At 39.5% G+C, this 17,706-nt stretch overlaps 1 protein-coding gene across 9 annotated transcripts in view; it reads right to left on the reverse strand.

The window, feature by feature from the left end:
- Nucleotides 1–17,706, reverse strand: part of ERCC6 (ERCC excision repair 6, chromatin remodeling factor) — a 69,898-nt gene that overhangs the window by 19,131 nt on the left and 33,061 nt on the right. For all 9 annotated transcript variants that reach the window (XR_002643304.3, XR_016388101.1, XM_089897820.1 and 6 more), the window contains exons 7-8: nucleotides 14,780–14,938; nucleotides 7,765–7,900 (exon numbers count right to left, since the gene is read on the reverse strand). Coding sequence is in view for 7 of the 9 variants with exons in the window: in XM_089897820.1 (XP_089753946.1) it covers nucleotides 7,765–7,900; nucleotides 14,780–14,938 (295 nt within the window). In the remaining 2 variants the exon portion in view is untranslated. The remainder of the gene's footprint in view (nucleotides 1–7,764; nucleotides 7,901–14,779; nucleotides 14,939–17,706) is intronic.

Here is a 17,706-nt window from a genome sequence, read left to right on the forward strand (position 1 = left end):
TTTGTATCTATATGAGAGGATGAACGTTCGCTAAGCTTACTGTGATAATTATTTCATGGTGTATGTATCTCAAATCATTATGCTGTACACCTCAAACTTCTCAAGTGCTGTATGTCAATTATATCTCAAAACTGGAAGGAAAAATAAATATAATAAAATGTTTAAAAATTAAAAAAATATCAACCTTTCAATCATGATACAATCTAAGGCACTTTATAAATATGTACACAAACATAATATATACAACAGAATTATACATTATCAGCAGTGGAAGTTTATGTTTCATTAATCTGTAAGTCGTAAACACTGACTAGTATGTCCACTACTGTGGGGGAGGAGGGCTCATAAGAAGACCAGAAAAAGGTATAACATGTAAACACTTACCCAATTTTTATTTTTCCAAAACATTCTTTGTGTCAATCCTTGTTAAACTAAAAACAACACAGTAGATGGAAAACGTTTTTTTTTTAAAACGAAAGGAAATGAGAGAAAAGCCAAGGAGACAAGAAAGACAAATCCAGGAGCTCTGATGATGTATAACATGAATTCAAGAAGGACAGAGTACAAAGGATATAAAAGAAGTGATTTTAAAAATGATAGAAAAAACTTCTGAGGAGAGACTAGAGTCTATAGAACAAAACACCGAAACAGCCATACATCTGGGTACACACCTATTAGATGTCTGAATCCCCAAAACAAGGGAAAACGAGAAAGTGCTGTAGCTTCTAGTCAGAACAAAACAGACTGAAAAAAGATTCCCTGCAAAGGAAATCTGTGCTGGATATCTTTTCTGCAACACTAAATACGTCAGAAAACGAAGGGCAAATCTTTCCATAATTCTAGGGGGAAAGCAAAGACCCTGGAATTCTGCATTGATCCAAATTAGCAGTCACGCTTGACAGAAAAAAAGAACAAATTCCACCTTTAGCTGGGCAGGGACAGAAAATAAACCAGCAAGAGATGGCCTATGAACAGCATGCTACCTCCAGCCGGTGCAGGGGTGCGGTCACTAAAAGAATGCAGCTCCTTTCCCTGGTGGGAGAAGAAAGGTGCTCAGGACCCCGCACTCTGCACAAGAGCAGGCGGCAGAGCTCCCCGCCTCATGCTCATCACAGACTGAGTGCTCACAGCAACTCTGAGAGAGGACAGAGGTCCTTACCCCCAATTTACAGAGGGGAAAACTGTGGCTTATCAGGTCACATAGCAGCCAATACAATTGGCTAAGTAAAGGCAGTGAGACAGTAAGATAAAAACAAAAATCAGTGAAGCTTAAGGACAAAACCTGGTAGAATTGATAGAGAAAAAAACTAAGTAACTCTTTGAAAAGACCAAAAAACAGACAGACCTCTGGCAAGTCAGCCCGAAGAACAGACTCAGATGGGCAGCATGAAAAACATTAAAGGAGCCACCACAGGGCCAGAGAACACAAAATGTGAGCCGATGCCACGTGCAGTCCAACGCCAAAGAGCCTGAGCTTTGACAGAGAACAGGAACAGCACCAAAATGGACCCAGAAAAATGAGACAAACCGATCAGACCAATGCTGAAGGACTTGAAAAGGATGTTATGCTTTTCCCACCAGAAGTCTACTGGACCCAAAGGGTTTTACGAGTGAAGTAGGAATCAATCCTGTTATTTAAACGGTTCAAAAATACAGAAAAAGATAGAAGGCTAGCAAAACCCTGTTTTCAGAACTGACAGAAGCAACATACTCACACAGTGTGTGTACTCCCCAACTAGAGATTCATTACTTTATAAATAAAACCTAGCACTATATTAAGCTAACAAGGCATCACAGAAATAGAAGAATAGCTAAATATTAGGAAAACTAATACAATAATTCATGTATCATAGTCATACAAATTTTATAAAATTCAACATCTTAAAAAATATTATCTTAATAAACAAGGGTTAAAATATTTTTTAATTCAATAGAATATAAATGGGTGTAACAATGGCCAAGAAAATTCTGAAAGAGGAAAAGAGAAACTTTTCTCATGTCATAATACACTCAAAACTTCAGAGTTAAGAGCTATAACACCTGGTACTAGTAAAGGCTCAACAGGTGAGAGCTGTATTATTAATGACTACTGTTTTGCCATCTTCCTATTCATGATTTTCCACGCCTATGCAATACTACATCGAGGGCCACACCTGATTTAACCATTTCCTGACTTTTTTTTTTTTTTTACCTATGATGAATGCAGCACTAAATACCTCAAGGCTCACAGCCTTACAAACACACGTATAGACTCTCCCATGCCTCGCCTTACCCACTTCTCCCTGATTACACTGCTATTCCACTGCCACCAGCTCTGCCACAGTGGCTAGTGTCCAGTGAAGAAAAGCAGGCTGTCCGGAGATGCACTGTTCCACCTCGAACGCATCCCACCAGTCCTGAGACTTTTAGAAGCCAGAGCTGATTTCAATAGCTCCTCCACATCTGAATTTTCCACTGAGAGTCTGGGCAGGCAGCTATCCCAACTCTATCCCCATCTCTTCCTCCTCCTGGGACAGCAGTGGCTTCCAGAAGTCCTGAAGCAGGTAGGGCGTGGAACGACAGCAAACCGACACACAGGAATGCCCCGTGCCCTGTGCTACTCCAGGCACAGAGCTATGTGCCCAGAGAGAAATGGGAGAGTAAAACAACGACAACTGTTTGGGGCCTGAAATACAGCAGAAGTGAAATTACCACTCACCTTTATAAACTGTCTGCTGGATCACAGCGAAACCCTGCCCATGTGGATCTACTTGCTCGTGACCCTGGAACTCCTAACTGCTAGATGCAGTGACTCACCACAGTCATTCCACTACCCTCCAAGGAACGCCACCCTGAACTGGATTTGGGACATCACTTTACCACAGTTAAACAAACGAGGTGCCATGCCTCTCAAATACATACCACCAGAGTTATGTTTAGCTTCTTCAACATGTCTAAGAATTGAAGTTTATTTGGAAAATTCTGTAACGTTAACTATAGAAATACAAAATTTCTACCATATTCAAAAAGATGTATGATGATAAGAATCAAAGATGCTTTTATAAAAAGAGTAAGAAAATTTTTTAACGTCCACATTGAAAACATAACCTCCACTTAACAGCCACTGGGTAAAAACACATCTAAGACTATTTGTTTTTACCTGATTCAATCTCAGAATTCTGTAACTGCCTAGACCGGAGTTTCAATAATGGTGAATTGTTGAATATTATGGACGTCTCTATCCAAACACTTAAGACAAATCATCTCGGGCGGTTTCAAATTAAAAGCTTGTAAAATATGTAACCTCTCCTAGTTTTTGCAATTAATAGGGTACATCTGCAATTAGCCTGACTTACTGAATGCAGTGCTGTTGTCATTAAAAGATGTCTGTGAAAGTGCTGCTGTTATTACGGAGGCTCAGGAGACCAATCCCTCCTAGAGGGCAAACAGTGGACTGGTAGAAAACAACAGCCATAAATCACACTGTCAGGCAGCAGGGAGAGCGGAGTGGAGCACAGGCACATGAAGGCCATTCACGGTAAACACAGCACGGCAGCTTCCCAGGCAGGATTTACTGCACCTGTAATTAATTAAAATTTCCTTCAAGCTAAATCTTTAATAAACAAGGATTTGTGCTGACAATGAAGAAAAAAGGGCTCCAGCAACATAATTTTACAATATCCCTCAAAGACCGAGCATAGCATCTATCATTTCTTGTATCAGGTGTATACACCGTCTCGAAAGTTAATGGGAACTACATCACATTGTGTCGTAATTTGTGTACCTGGAGCGGGTCTGAAATATTCAGGATGCTTGAGGGACCATGTGGCCCTTTTCTACTTTTATTTGTTATGTTTTTACTTGTCTCCCTTCCAGCTTTTTAAAAAGCCAAGTCTTTTTATGCTAGTGTTTCGGAAAACGGGCCTTTTTAAAGAACATGTGATGGTAGTTGCATCAGATGGCCATGTTTTCCTGTGGTCTGTTCTTTAGTCATACCTTGCATTTCCCAAGAAGAATTTTAACACGGTATCATTTGGGGGCCAATGAATCTAGACACGAAGGAGAAAGGTCTAGACGTGAATGACTATGAATATTTTTGATAAAGCAGGTCTGAACCTTCTACCTCGAATGTATTTATATTGAATCCCTCAGAAATGTCAGAGCATCTTTTCTCAAGTACTGAGATGAAGATGTCTACCACATTCTTCATTTCTAATTGTAGGAATTACCTGAGTAGACACTGTATGCTGGGGACCATACTAAGTTTATTGTGCACACATATTAACCCAACAAATCCTCAAAAAATTACCAAAACTAACCCATTTTCAGTAGATCAAACTAGGCTCAGAAAAGTTAAGTGACTTGCACCAGGTCACAAAGCTATAAGATGGCAGATCCAAGATTCCAACCCTGGTTTTGTAATTATAAAATCTATGCCTTTATGCCATTGTCACATTTCGTAATCCTATGCCTCTGAATACCATGAATGGATCGAAATGATCTCCTTGAATTATCAAAACTATTCCACAGAATTACTATATATATCCTACAAGGCAGGGAGAGGTGGGAGAGCTACAAAGTGACACCTGTTTCAGAATATAAGCAAGAAAGTTCTCATTACACATCTTCCAACAAATTGAAAAAAGGGTCCTTAATAACTCAATAAACTTTACAACGCAGTGCTAAAGTTGCCACCCCCTGCTGTGAGTTACGGGATAAGAATTACAAAACTGCCTTCTTTTATTATCTTTTCATATATTTTCTTTCCCCAAGAAAATGGTTAGCTTTTCAAGATCAGTTAAAAACATCATATCCATTTTTTGGAGTCCTAATAGCATCAAATACCTGCAATGTTATGTTTATAGTTATTCAACAAATAAATATTAATCAACTTACATATCAAGTTTCTCTCCATTAGAAAAAAGGGATCATAAAACATGAGAAAAGGATAATCTTGGATTCCTAGTAAATGAGATTTCGACTGACCATTAAAGGAGATTCAGAGCCTGAAAATGTCTTTATCTGATTTGATCATCTGGTTGAAAATATTAGCCACATATTTTTTTGTAAGGTCGCTGGGTGTGCATTTGATAATTCAAAATTATGCTGTCAACCAAAGAGAATATTAACAAAGATAATATAGGATCACCTGGTGAGAGAGGTGGGAAGCTAAAAGGCAATTTAGGGAAGAAAAATGATAGATGATCTCCATTTAGAAATTGTTTGATCATTTGATAGCTCTTCTCTAAATGAAAAACTTCCAAAATTTCAAAGTTTTACATCTTACCAGCTACAACAAATCATTAGAAAAATAAAAATAATCTATTTGAATGATAAGCAGAATAATTCTGGCATTATTACTTTTTTAAGTTTTCCAAAGAGAAATTCTCTTCTCTTCCCTATTTTCTCCAGCACTGAATAACCCTACACCAGAGTGCTTCTATTATCAATACATTTAGACAGGACAGCTGGTGCGCACAGAAAGTTCCCCCATGGAAAAAAGAAATTTCAGCCTATAAGGATGGAAAGGAAGTTACACATTAGGTGCTGGCTTAAAGGACAGACCAGCACTGACAGAATATTTGAAATGTGATTAAGAAATGTAAACTCTATTGCAATCTAACACACACCTATAAGCCAACAGGTGTGCATGGAGTGGTAACAAAGATCTGTACACACAAATACAAAAGGAAGGAGCAAAGGGATCAAATGCCACTCAGTCTTTTAATCCAGAAGCCAGAGTTCTGATCTTGGAAGTGTTATAACAAGGCCTGTGCAGAGGAATTAACACATTTTCAATATGTCGTCATCACAAATAATAAACTGATATTAAATATTAATAATAAACTGATTGTGTTTCTAAGTAGAGAGTACGGTTTGAAAGATGCGAAAGAACATCTTTTCGATCTTTTGCATAACAGCTTACATCTTTAGAGATCTGAGATACTTTACAATGAAAAAGGAACTGTCCAAAGAGTTAAGGGTCGGAGTAAAAACACAAGTCTACTGCTTTTCCTCAAAAGTTAAGAAACTTCAAGTTAAAGCTCTTGGTAAACCATTAAGTACTAAAAAAAATTATGAACAATCATATAATGCATGTGTCTGTGCATAACCAGACACCTCAGAAGGTGCAAATCACTGTAAACAAAAGTGAAATAATTGTTTGCTCTCTAAGCAAGTTAAGGAAGCAAATCTCACCAACAGAGACACTGACCAATGTCAATTCTATTTTCATTCATGAGTCAATGTATTTCATTTACATGAAGGTTGCTCTTCAGGCTATAATAACAGAAGAGACTCAAGTGAGCCATGATATGGTAAAGGTGTAAAAGAAAAAGCACAAAAGAAAAAAAAGGATAAGGAGGAACATGTGAAAAATTTGCCTTTTAAAGACATTCATCAACTAATGAATCCTAGTACAAGACTTTGCAATACAAAATATTAAGAAATGTCAACAGACAATGGAAGTGAAAAAAGGAATCAAAAATGTTTTACAAGAATGATGACAGGATAGTCACAACAATTTAGTTTGACTAGAAAAACAATCTAAGCTGTTATTTTCATGCTGCTGAAAAAAAAATCACTTTTTTATTTTGTTTTGATTGCAGCATTTATCCCACTTTATTAATTATTTCAACTCATTTGTTTTCTATTTATCATTTAAAACTCAGGGCAAAGTATGCTGTTTTTAACAACAGCTAGTAAAAGTAAGATTCCATCTCACCAAAGTTGAGCTACCAAATTATAGGTACTCCTGATTCACTTTTATCAAAAGTTCTGCTTACTTATGACCATGAACAAAATGGGAATTTGGAGGAAAGGGGGTACTGGCAGAATCATAAAGACACTGGAGTTTAGTGGCTCGCACGTATTTAACTGAGCGAGGCAAACATTCAACAGCTCTCTCAGCTGGCACTGCTTTCATGGGGGCACAGAGGCCTCACTCAAGAGCTGTGAAACTCAGGACAGAAAGAACTCATAGCAAACTGCCACTTCTTGTCTACAGAGTAAACCTGCAAACCCACAGTGAAAATGTGTAATTATTATCTATTGTCTATAGGCCCCTGGGATACGATAATGATGAAGACATAGTCTCCACGCTGCAGAGCTTACAGTCTAGATGGTACACAGACATGAGGATTAAAAAAGCATAATACACCCTATCTATGCTACCCAGAGGAGAAGAGATGATAAACCTTTTTGATAATGTGTGGGTAAAACTACAAGTAAGTGAGAAAATGCAACTTTCAAAGAACAGTGATTAGACTTAAATGGTAATCAATGATTCAGAGAACAAAAAACTTAACTAAAAGGCAACAGTACAAATTACAAAATGGCAGGCTCTTCTTTTGTTCATTTAAAATACATTTTAAAAGCATGTTAACAAATTCATTTATTTGTTAAATTCTTAATTTGTCAATTAAGAGTTATTTTATTACATTTTGTACCTACTTTCCTAAAACTGTTTAAAGCCTCTAATGCCCCAAATCCAGCCAGTTAACTGCTGCATAAGCCCCCTGATTTCTGGTCCCACTCAGGGTATCAGGCTTGTGTTTCACGGGACAAGAACATGTCACCACCATGGACTGTTAGAATGACAAAGCCTGCATTCATAATTGTTTTAAAAATACAGAGCTCTAAATTAAATCAATAACAATAAGTTTAAATGCAAGAAAGAAACACAGGAACATACACTTAATAAATAAATGGATCAAAGCAAAAACAATTATGTCAAATAGAAGGCTTTAAAACAAGCAAAAAGATTCTGAAGTACTGTAATGTTACCTTTTTGTGGGTAAAGGACCCAGTTTCGTGCAGAACTGCCACTCTGAATGGAGGCCACCACGTGTGAAATTCCTTCACCCACTGATGCATCACTGTCGTCGGACAGACAATTATAGTCGGACCCAACCCCTCGAACCTGCACCCAAAATGTCCAAGAAGAAAAAACAACCATGAAGGACAGCATATGGATGATCAACTGCCAAAAAACAAAAAAGAACAAACAAAAACTTAACAGCTCAAAAAAGAAAATCCTAGCTTTGGAAATTTACTGATATTTTCTTTAAAGAAAAAGCTATAGAGGATAAAACCCACCAAGTGAAATCCCTACAACCCCATTCATCAGTTAGTGAGTGCAGGTATTAAGAGGAAACACCAGCTACTACATATCAAAAGATAATGTCTATAGTAAAGTAAAAAAAAAAAAAAAAAAAATCAAACAAAAATTACCTAACAAAAACACTTTTCTCTCTTCTTCCAGATTAGTGAAGGCATTGTACAGTATATCTTAACCTAAGTGAACATAAGAGTGTCTTCAATTGGTCTGAAGCTTTATAGTCTACCAAGAGTTTTCACCCACAAGATTTCAATCAATCTCACTGCCTCGGGAAGCAAGCAGGACAGAAATCCTGCGGTGTTCGGGGCCGCTGAAGGCTGCTGTGCCCGAGGCCCCCTGGCTACCAGGAGATGGAGCAAGGCCTCAAGTCGGTCTTCTGACCGCTGCAGCCTGCTCTTCCACTACATGGTGCTGCTCTCTTCTCCACGTGATAAAAAACAAGTGGGTGAGCATCACAGTGACCCAGAAAGCCCAGGCCAACGGAAGGCAAGCCGCTCAGTTCTTGTGTAAAGCAGCTGAGCGCTACATGGCAAGAACTTTAACAAGAGTCGCATGTTGACCAAGCGATCCCAAGACAAACATTTGTGTACTGCGGTACATACTGTAGCATTATTTATACTGTGGAAAAAGTGGGCGCTGCCTGAACGTCTGTAAATAAGAGAAGGGCTGAATAAACCATCTTTACTACAGCACTACAGGCTGGGGGTTAGGAGCACTGCCTGGGTCTGAATCCCAGCTCTGCACACACTAACGGAACCTCAGCTTTTCATCTTAAAATAATTACAGTAGTGATCATACCATTTATATGAAGATTAAATCAACATCTATAAAGTGCTTAGAACAGAACACAGTAAATACTATTAGGGTTTGTTAAATAAGATGGAATATAATATAACCATTAAAATCGTCTTTGAAGAATATTTAAAATCTGGAAGATGCTCATAAGTCTTTTAAAAAACCAAATTACTTATGGAATCACCCCAATTCACTTACACATAGGTAGCCAGTAAACTGGTCATGGCCCCCTCTCTCAACATCCACATCTCCCCTCTCTCCTTCCGAACAGAACCACAATTTTGTGCAGGTATCCCCTCTTCCTTCCCAGACGTGTACTCGAGGGGACTCTGATCACTGTCTGGCTATGGCGAAGAGGGGAGAAGCCAGAATCATAGCTTGTCTGTCAGCACACAGTGTTCCCCTGGCGACAATCACCTGTCCACTGAGGGGCGTGGGAAGACTGGCTTGCTCACGGTTAAGGAAGGACTTACACTCTAGGTCGGGGAGAGCTTCCTCTCTTGGTCTCTCCTGCTGCATGTGAACAAGGAAATACAGTGCAAGGAGATCTTATGACCACAGAAGAAGTGGCATCAGGAGAACCCGGGCCCCTGATGACATCACTGGGCTGCTTCTGATCATGCTGTGTCTACAACCTACCCCCTCTGTAGGTATGTGAACATTTAACCCAATTTGAGGCCAAGATTTTTTTACCTGAAGTCAAAATATCCTGATCCACTGTACACCGTAGGCACCTGACTGAATCAGTACCATCCTGCCTTCCTTCCCTCCTGTTACCACGGAACAGGTGTCCCTTTTCTTGTCTGAGCCCATACCCCCACTACATCTATGTTCCTACTACTGGAGTTGCTTCATCCCCAGTCCTGCTGGGAGGTGGGTATCAATGAAATGAAAACAAAGCAAAGTCAAACTAACTATGGGAGTCTCTTCAACACCAGACTCACACTCACCTCATGCCACCAGAGGCAACTGGGAGCCAAGACTGACAGAGGAAACTGGAGCCCCACGTGGCCTACCTTCTCACTCATCCCGGAGCAGAGTCACTGGCACCTTTTAAACTGTCATTCTCCGCCCCCTGCCTTTTTCTGCCCAATGAGGATACTGAATCTGAAGCTAGACCCACTGCACACACTTTCCCCACGCTATCTCATTAACTCCCAGTCTCAATCGCTGTCTCTGCACGGCTGATGCACATCTAGGTCTCCAACCCCAATCTCCTTCCTGAACTCCAAAGTACCATATGCCTGGATGTCCAACTGCTGGCTCATCTCTCCACTCAGATGTCCCCACGGCACCACACGTCATCCTCTCCCCACCTGGCCCTCCTACCATGTTTCCTAATCCAATGGAAAGAACTGTCACCCATTCTCCAGGTACCCCAATTGGAAATCCGGGCCTCTGCCCCTCTCCTGTTCTCCACTGTATCCAACCTATACTGAGTTCATGTCACATCTACCTCCTAAATCCCTCTCAAAGTTACCCTGTCTCTCCATCTACACTGTTAACACTCCACTTCTGGCCACTATCATCTCTTACCTGGGTTACTGCACTTTCTAGGACGATCATTTCAAGAAAGCAAAATCTGAACACCTCATCCCTTTGCTTAAGAGCCTTTTCCTGTTTGTCCCCTGCTCTCGAAACAGTCCAAACACCTCACCCTGGCATATGAGACCAGGAGGATCTGACCTCGGCCCGCCTCTTCAGCCTCTCCTCTCTCAGGGCCCCTACCCCGACACTGGCCCGGTGGTTCAGCACTCCCCCACCAGCACCGTCTTCAGTTCCTACAAAGTGCATACTCCTCTGACCTCTCAGCCTTCACCTTGTCCCTTCTTGCCCTCTTCTCCTAGCCACCTGTCCGTCAGCCCGCAGCTTCTTCCCTTCCCGTCCCTTTCTCTCCAGGTAGGTCAAGGACCCTTCCTTGGTGCATCCACACTAGTTAGGACCCCGCATTAACCCTGTCATAACGCATATCACTCTTACTGTAATTGTCTGCTAGGTCCTTCCTAAGGTCCTTCAGGGTACAGGGACAGCCTCTTCTTCAAATGACCTCAATGTCTAGACCACAGGAGGTAATGAATAAATACTGGCTTTATTAAATGAAAACTTTTTTTAAAGGTTGGAATAAATTGTATTGAAACGTTAAAAGAGATTATTTCTGAGTTAGGGGATCCTGAGTGATTTTTATTTTCTTGTTACAGTTCAATAAATGATTCCTGAACTTAAAATTTTTTGAAAACTAGAGTAAATCACACAGTACTTGAAATATTAAAAATAATCTGCACAACTGAAAAATACCTTGTAGTTCTAGTAGAAAAACAAGCCACAGCCTAAATAAGGCTTACCCTTATAATACTCCAATGTAACAAAATGCCTCTACCCACTCTAAATCCTCCCAACCTCCAGCTACAAGTCACTGCCCCTGCCCCCTCTGCTCCACTGCATGGGCTCAGATTGCAAGAAGCCAGGTGCTGACACTTCCTGAAGAATTCCCAAGCCATGCTCTGCTCCTCCCCAAGGGCAGGGCCCATGCAAGAGCCCCTTCAAACTCCCTGGGGAGAGCATGACTCTGCCCTGGCCCCTTCCTTGACAATATTCCTTTCTAAAAGGATTAAATGCACCAACTTCTTTATATCCTCCAAGGGGAATTAAAGAGAGTTATCATCAATATGCACTTAGCAGGGATTAGGAAACAACCAATCAAAACCTATCTAAAATATTTAAAAACAAATTCACTTTCAAATAAACATAAATAGGTACATATGCTTTTGGAGGTTATATAGTATTTGTGCTCTTTTTATAACACACTCTCTGCCAACTGCCACAATGTCATTTAAGGCCAATATTTTATTCTGGCTGAACATCTAACTGGCATTATTATGCCCTTTAATTTCAGAGGCCACTCTATTAGAAGATTACAGAGGTTTTCACACAGAGTGGGAATCCAGGAGCAGACCTAGATCGTCCCTGAACCACAGAAGGGGCAATCAAACCCATTAACAGTCACTTCAACTGCACCACCCTTCCCCAACCCTCAATCCCCTGAGATGAGTGTAAGAAATGGCTAAATGTGCTAGAGTGATTAGCATCAATTACCAAGCTGCCTACAGTTCTTTTCATCTCTGATTATCACTGACTACCTAATGAGTTTACGACAAGCCAACGGCTCCATGGTCAAATATTTCAACCTGCAGGATGGAAATCTGCCATTCATAGCCTTGAATTTACCAGGAATTACAAAGTAAAAACATTTACCTTTGAAAGTTTATTACCTTTTTCAGGCCATTTATGTGTAACTAGGAATTTCCTAAATGATATCCAAGACTTCAGAGTACTAACTGAAGTTTGAAAGGTAAGTAATTTATTTCCTCTCCATCACAAAATTCAGGGGGCCTATCATTATAATATGAATGGCAAAGTGAAAAGAAGGCAGTGTATACAATATGAACTGGGAACACAACAACTAGTATAGATGTTTATTAACCACATGTAAATGTAAGTATGCTTTTCCCTCTTTTTTAAAAACACACATATAAAACACATTAAAGAAACAAAAATTAAAAACTTCTTTTACCAGGAAATTCCTTCCTGGTATCCCAGAGACTTCCATGGTTTCAGGGATCGTTGACCTTAAAATTACAACACTAAGACCAGCTCAAATTAGGGCCCCAAAATCTACAGCTTGCAAGAGTTCAGAGGAAACGTACATAGTCCATGAAGCAATGCTGGCTCATGCAGAACTTCGTTTGACTATGCATCTGGCTATTTTTCTTTAGGACATAAACACAGAGGAGGACTCCAAGTTCATCTAGTTTCAGAGGAGGACATATTACGAAATTGTGAGGAAAATGTCATACAATTTGCTCTGGCACGTGCATGTGGAAGGGACCAAGCTCCTCCGTACACCACTATTCGTAAAGAGCTCAGTTGTTTAGCTGATGTGTAACTGCATTCTGGGAAGCCACTTCTACCAATACTATTCTAATAAAGACGATCTGGGCTATAATCCAACATGCCACACTCTTTCATTACGGAAAAGAGGAGATGCACATTGATAGTTAATTGATTACAGCTGCTGCTCATTATTAGCCCTCACTTCACTCCTAGTAGGATTGTCATCACTCGAGAGAGCACGTTTTAATTTTTTGACCAAAACTACACTGCAGGGATGACTTTAGGTTTCCTAGGCCCAGCATATTAGACTCCACACAAGTTTCATGGTAACAGGAAGGGAAGAAAAGAGATGGGAGATAAGAAAATCCCAGAAATCATTTAAGGAAAGAAAGACAGTCTTAGAAACTAGGGCAGCTTAGGGCATTCTAGTTAACAGAAACAAAAACAAAACAAAACAAAAGAAAACAAGAGGTGCAGAGCCAAGCCGACCAAAGAGCTTATTTAGAACAGAGAAAGCATTTTTTAAATGGTGAACTAATGACATACATAGATAAGGAAACCCTAAATGCCCATTTTCAACTCTGACTCTTCCACTGGGATGGAATGTTTTCACATGAAATGTAATAGAATTCCAGTATCTGAAGAAAAAACTCTGCTTCAACACAACTTCCTTGTAATAACAATGGAACATTTCATATTTAAAAATCTCCAAATACATTTTTCCCTTCCTACAGCTATATAAGTATTTCTAAAATATTCTAAAGCTTCAGTACTGCTCCTGGTAAGTGTGGATCTGCTAAATTAATGAAAAGAGTAAGGAATAAAAGCAAAGCAATAGACTTTGAAGATTTAAAAAAAAGTTCTTTACTCAATAGTTTATGGTTCGTATCTGGCTCTCTCGCAAACACTTCTCTGACAATGAACCAGCGTGTGGGGCAGTAACTCTCTGCTGTTGCTGCCTTCAGGCACACTGACACTCTTTTAAAGGGATCGCTGAATCACATCTTGTGAGTGCCTGAGGTTTCCAGGACACAAGCACCTGGTAAGTATCTTGCTGGTACTCATTAGGTCAGCCTGTTGGAATCCAAGGACATCTTCGATCACCTGGGCTCAAGATTAAAGATCCCACATAATTTACCTAGCATTATTTTTACCAATACTGATTGACATAAAAAGTCAATTTACAGCTTAAATACGGAAAAGCTCACTGGATTTCAAGATAAACTATTTCAGTCCTTCCACACAGAACAAATGTAGTTTAAATGCTTCTTCTTTCAGAATATTAAAGTTTTAATAGTTTATTTAAATTCCTAAAGAGAATAAAGATTACAACCTAAAAATATTTTTGTATCATTTTACAGTCACTTAGGCTTTGGCTTTAGAATTTATATAAAGTTATTAAAGACTAGGAGAGGAAGTAGAAAGCATAGTGAGCAGACAAATACGTAGCTTCGTTAGAAAAAGAAAAAGCACTATCTATAAAAGCTATCACGCGTAATTGATTATAAAGGAAATTCTCCAAAGCTTCAACTTTCCCCATGAATAGACTTTGTACTTACTGTAATGCTCACCCGGTCTCCTGCCAGAACAAATATTTTAATGTAAAATTTAATAAGTGGAACTAAAGGTATTATGTCTAATTTAAAATTCCATATTGTGTAAACTACTGATATTAACATAACTGAGTTTGTAAACAATCCATTTGTAGAAGCTAACCTTAGACACTGTATTGACCCAAAATACCTAGTGGGGCTCATCTGCAAAATGAAGCATCAATGCCTGGAATTCATTAAAAGTGTTACATGTTTAATTTCTCCTGCCCTACAGCTCCATTGTCTCGTAAAAATTTTCCTTTGATGTCCCCCACTAAAAGAATTAAAGGAATATTGTAATTGAAATGTCATCAATAATTCACAAGACCCTCCTCCACAGCAATACATCTGATGAAATATTAATTGAGCTCCACAGACTGACAGTCTGCAGAGGAGCACTTGCCTGTAATTTGAACCACGAGTCCTGATCTTGCTGTAGCTCAGACCTGCCAAGAAGGCAATTATCTGGATGGTCTTGCCCAATCCCATTTCGTCTCCCAGAATTCCTCCTGCCTGCTGGCAGTGCAATTCCCACAGCCACCTAACACCTGTCTGCTGGTACCTACAACAACAAACACCAACAAGAAAAAGAAAATGGCAAATGGTGGATAATACAGATCATAACAGAAAGTACTCATGAATTAATCATTTAGCGAGGTTCTAGTACCAGTCGGAGAAACATGCCGGATGTGTGTTTTACATGAGTATTATATTTATAAGGTCATACATTTTTGATTACCTAGGCATAAAAATCACAAATTTTTCTTTACAGAACATTAACACATTTCTAATTAAACTGATAGATAGGGTAATTAGGGACTATTTCATTTCTTTTTCAACATTAGAAATAGCCTGGTAAACAAGCATAAACTTATTATCTTTTATTCAATATCCTTCTGGAAAAAACTGCAAATATTTTTAGTTATACAAAGTTCCAATAATTTTTCTATGAAAAGATGCATTAACATTTACTTTTTCCGTCTGAACAGCTACAAAAAGTAGGACAGAGAACACTACAATTTACACTATACACTGTTGAAAAGTCACGTGGTAATCACATTATCTTTTTATAGGAAAAATTAAATTAAATTTTAAGGCCATAAACAAGTCTGAATAACAGGGCTGCTCACAAAATTAGTACATATGATTCTGTCATATTACTAGCAGATGCAAAAAAAAAACCCAACAGTTTAAAGGCTCAACAATACAAAAGGTCTTTTAATATTTTAAAGTAGAACTTGATTCAGGGACTTTATCATAGATACAAAAAGGTCAGAGCTATTAAAATCTTAAATAAGGAGTGCAGGTCAAAGAGCAATAATATATTCCCCTCTAAAAACAAAAAAAGAGTTGGTATTTGCCCTTCTCCATCAATGGTATGTCTAATTCAATAATCTAAAAATGAAGTTAAAAAGGGAATAATGCAAAAAGCATTTTTGAGAGTGAAAGATTTAACACTATGGAATGGTATGAAAATTATATGCCACGTAAAAAAATCTAGAGCAAAAAACACTTAAAAGACAATGATGGGCTTCCCTGGTGGCGCGGTGGTTGACAGTCCGCCTGCCAATGCAGGGGACACGGGTTCATGCCCTGGTCCAGGAAGATCCCACATGCCGCGGAGCGGCTAGGCCCGTGAGCCATGGCCACTGAGCCTGCGCGTCCAGGGCCTATGCTCCGCAATGGGAGAGGCCATAACAGTGAGAGGTCCGCGTACTGCAAAAAAAAAAAAAAATGAAAGCTAAAGAATTTTTTTTTTTTTGAAAGAAAATACCAAGGCTAGTGAGCTACCCACCTTAAAAGGAGGTGGTTTTGTTGCTGTTTTACTGCCCAAATGTTTTTTACTCTTTGGTATGTGATATGTCTACCTAAAATCTCATTGTGGATTTCAGTCCCTGTTAAACTAGTTTTATTTACTCTTCTCCTAATAAGTATGTCATAATTAACTTTCCCCCAGTATTCTGCAAATCAATTCCAAAAGTTTGACTCTAGCTGTTGCCATTATTATCTATCATATAAGGAAAACTTTGAATGAGTATTTTGCTGCTTCAGTTTGCTAATTATAATATACACACTCAATATGTACTGTGGACGAGAGGATTTAAAATCCAAACACAGTGAAGTCTACTATGGATAAAAGATCATTTAATTTGGGATGAAGGACAAATTCTATTTAACACGTGGTATATAATCAGAAAATAAAAGCTACCAACCATTTAAGGGGCCTACTGCTGGGGAGGCACCTGGCCAGGTGAGGTTTGGATACAACCTCACAACCAGCCCACACAAAGAGGATCAGCCCATTTTATAGTTAGGAAATGAAGGCACAGAGAGGTTAAGTAACTTGCTAAAGGTCACACTGCTAGAAAAAAAAATGAGCAAGTCAGAACTGAAATCCAGAACCTCTGATTCCAAAGCGATTCCACTTTGGAGATAATCTTGACCAGCAGTTCTCAACCAGGTATGGGGGTAAATGGGGGGTAAAGAGGGTATTTTGCTCCCTAGGGGACACTGGACAATACCTAGAGACAGTTTTGGTTGTTACAACTGGGAAAGTGCAAATGTAATCTAGTGGGTAGAGGCCAGAGATGCTGCTAAACATCCTACAATGCACAGAATAGTCCCTACAACAAAGAATTATTCAGCCCAAAATGTCAGTTGTACTGAGAATGAAAAATCCTGATCTAAAAATAAAAGTTGGTCATGAACTACTTACATTGGGCTAATCTCAGCTATGGAAAAAGATGTAGTCAAAAAAGCTCCCCCAAAAAACTGATGTACGTGCAGAATCACTAAATTCCAGTCAATCAGCCTCCTTTTACTGAGGTACGGAACAATTATGGGACCAGCTCCTCCGGGCAGAGTAGGGGCCAAAATCTCCCAGTGGCCATTCCAGTGTTTTCCCACTATACAACACTGCCTCCACCCAACACAGGTCCAACCCCTCTCTCTGTTTGGGGCCAATCAACTTAAGGAATCAAGAGAGGGACAATCGAGAAATCATGAAAGGAATAAAAACTGGTGACCAGCATGGTATCCCAGAGGGAGTTAGGACATCTGCATTCTAGGTGACCCACGAGAGGCAGAGACACTGTGCTAGATGTTTCCTCATCTACAGATGAACAACACTAAAGAAATGACTTCAGGAAAAGTATCTACCAGGCAGCCCTGTAAGTCACATCACCACGTGGAAATGCCCAACCACAGCTGGGGACGTTGCATAAAGATGGTGAAGAGCGGCTCTCTCTTTCCATGAAGGCCCTCAGGCTGCACGAGCACACTGATTGGTAGGCATGTATCACTGCATGAGGAGTTAGGGGGTCTGGGTTC

This window comes from Delphinapterus leucas, chromosome 16, assembly GCF_059928025.1.
Source record: "Delphinapterus leucas isolate spDelLeu-1000000601 "Yukka" chromosome 16, BTC_Dleu_Yukka2, whole genome shotgun sequence".
NCBI lineage: Eukaryota > Metazoa > Chordata > Mammalia > Artiodactyla > Monodontidae > Delphinapterus > Delphinapterus leucas.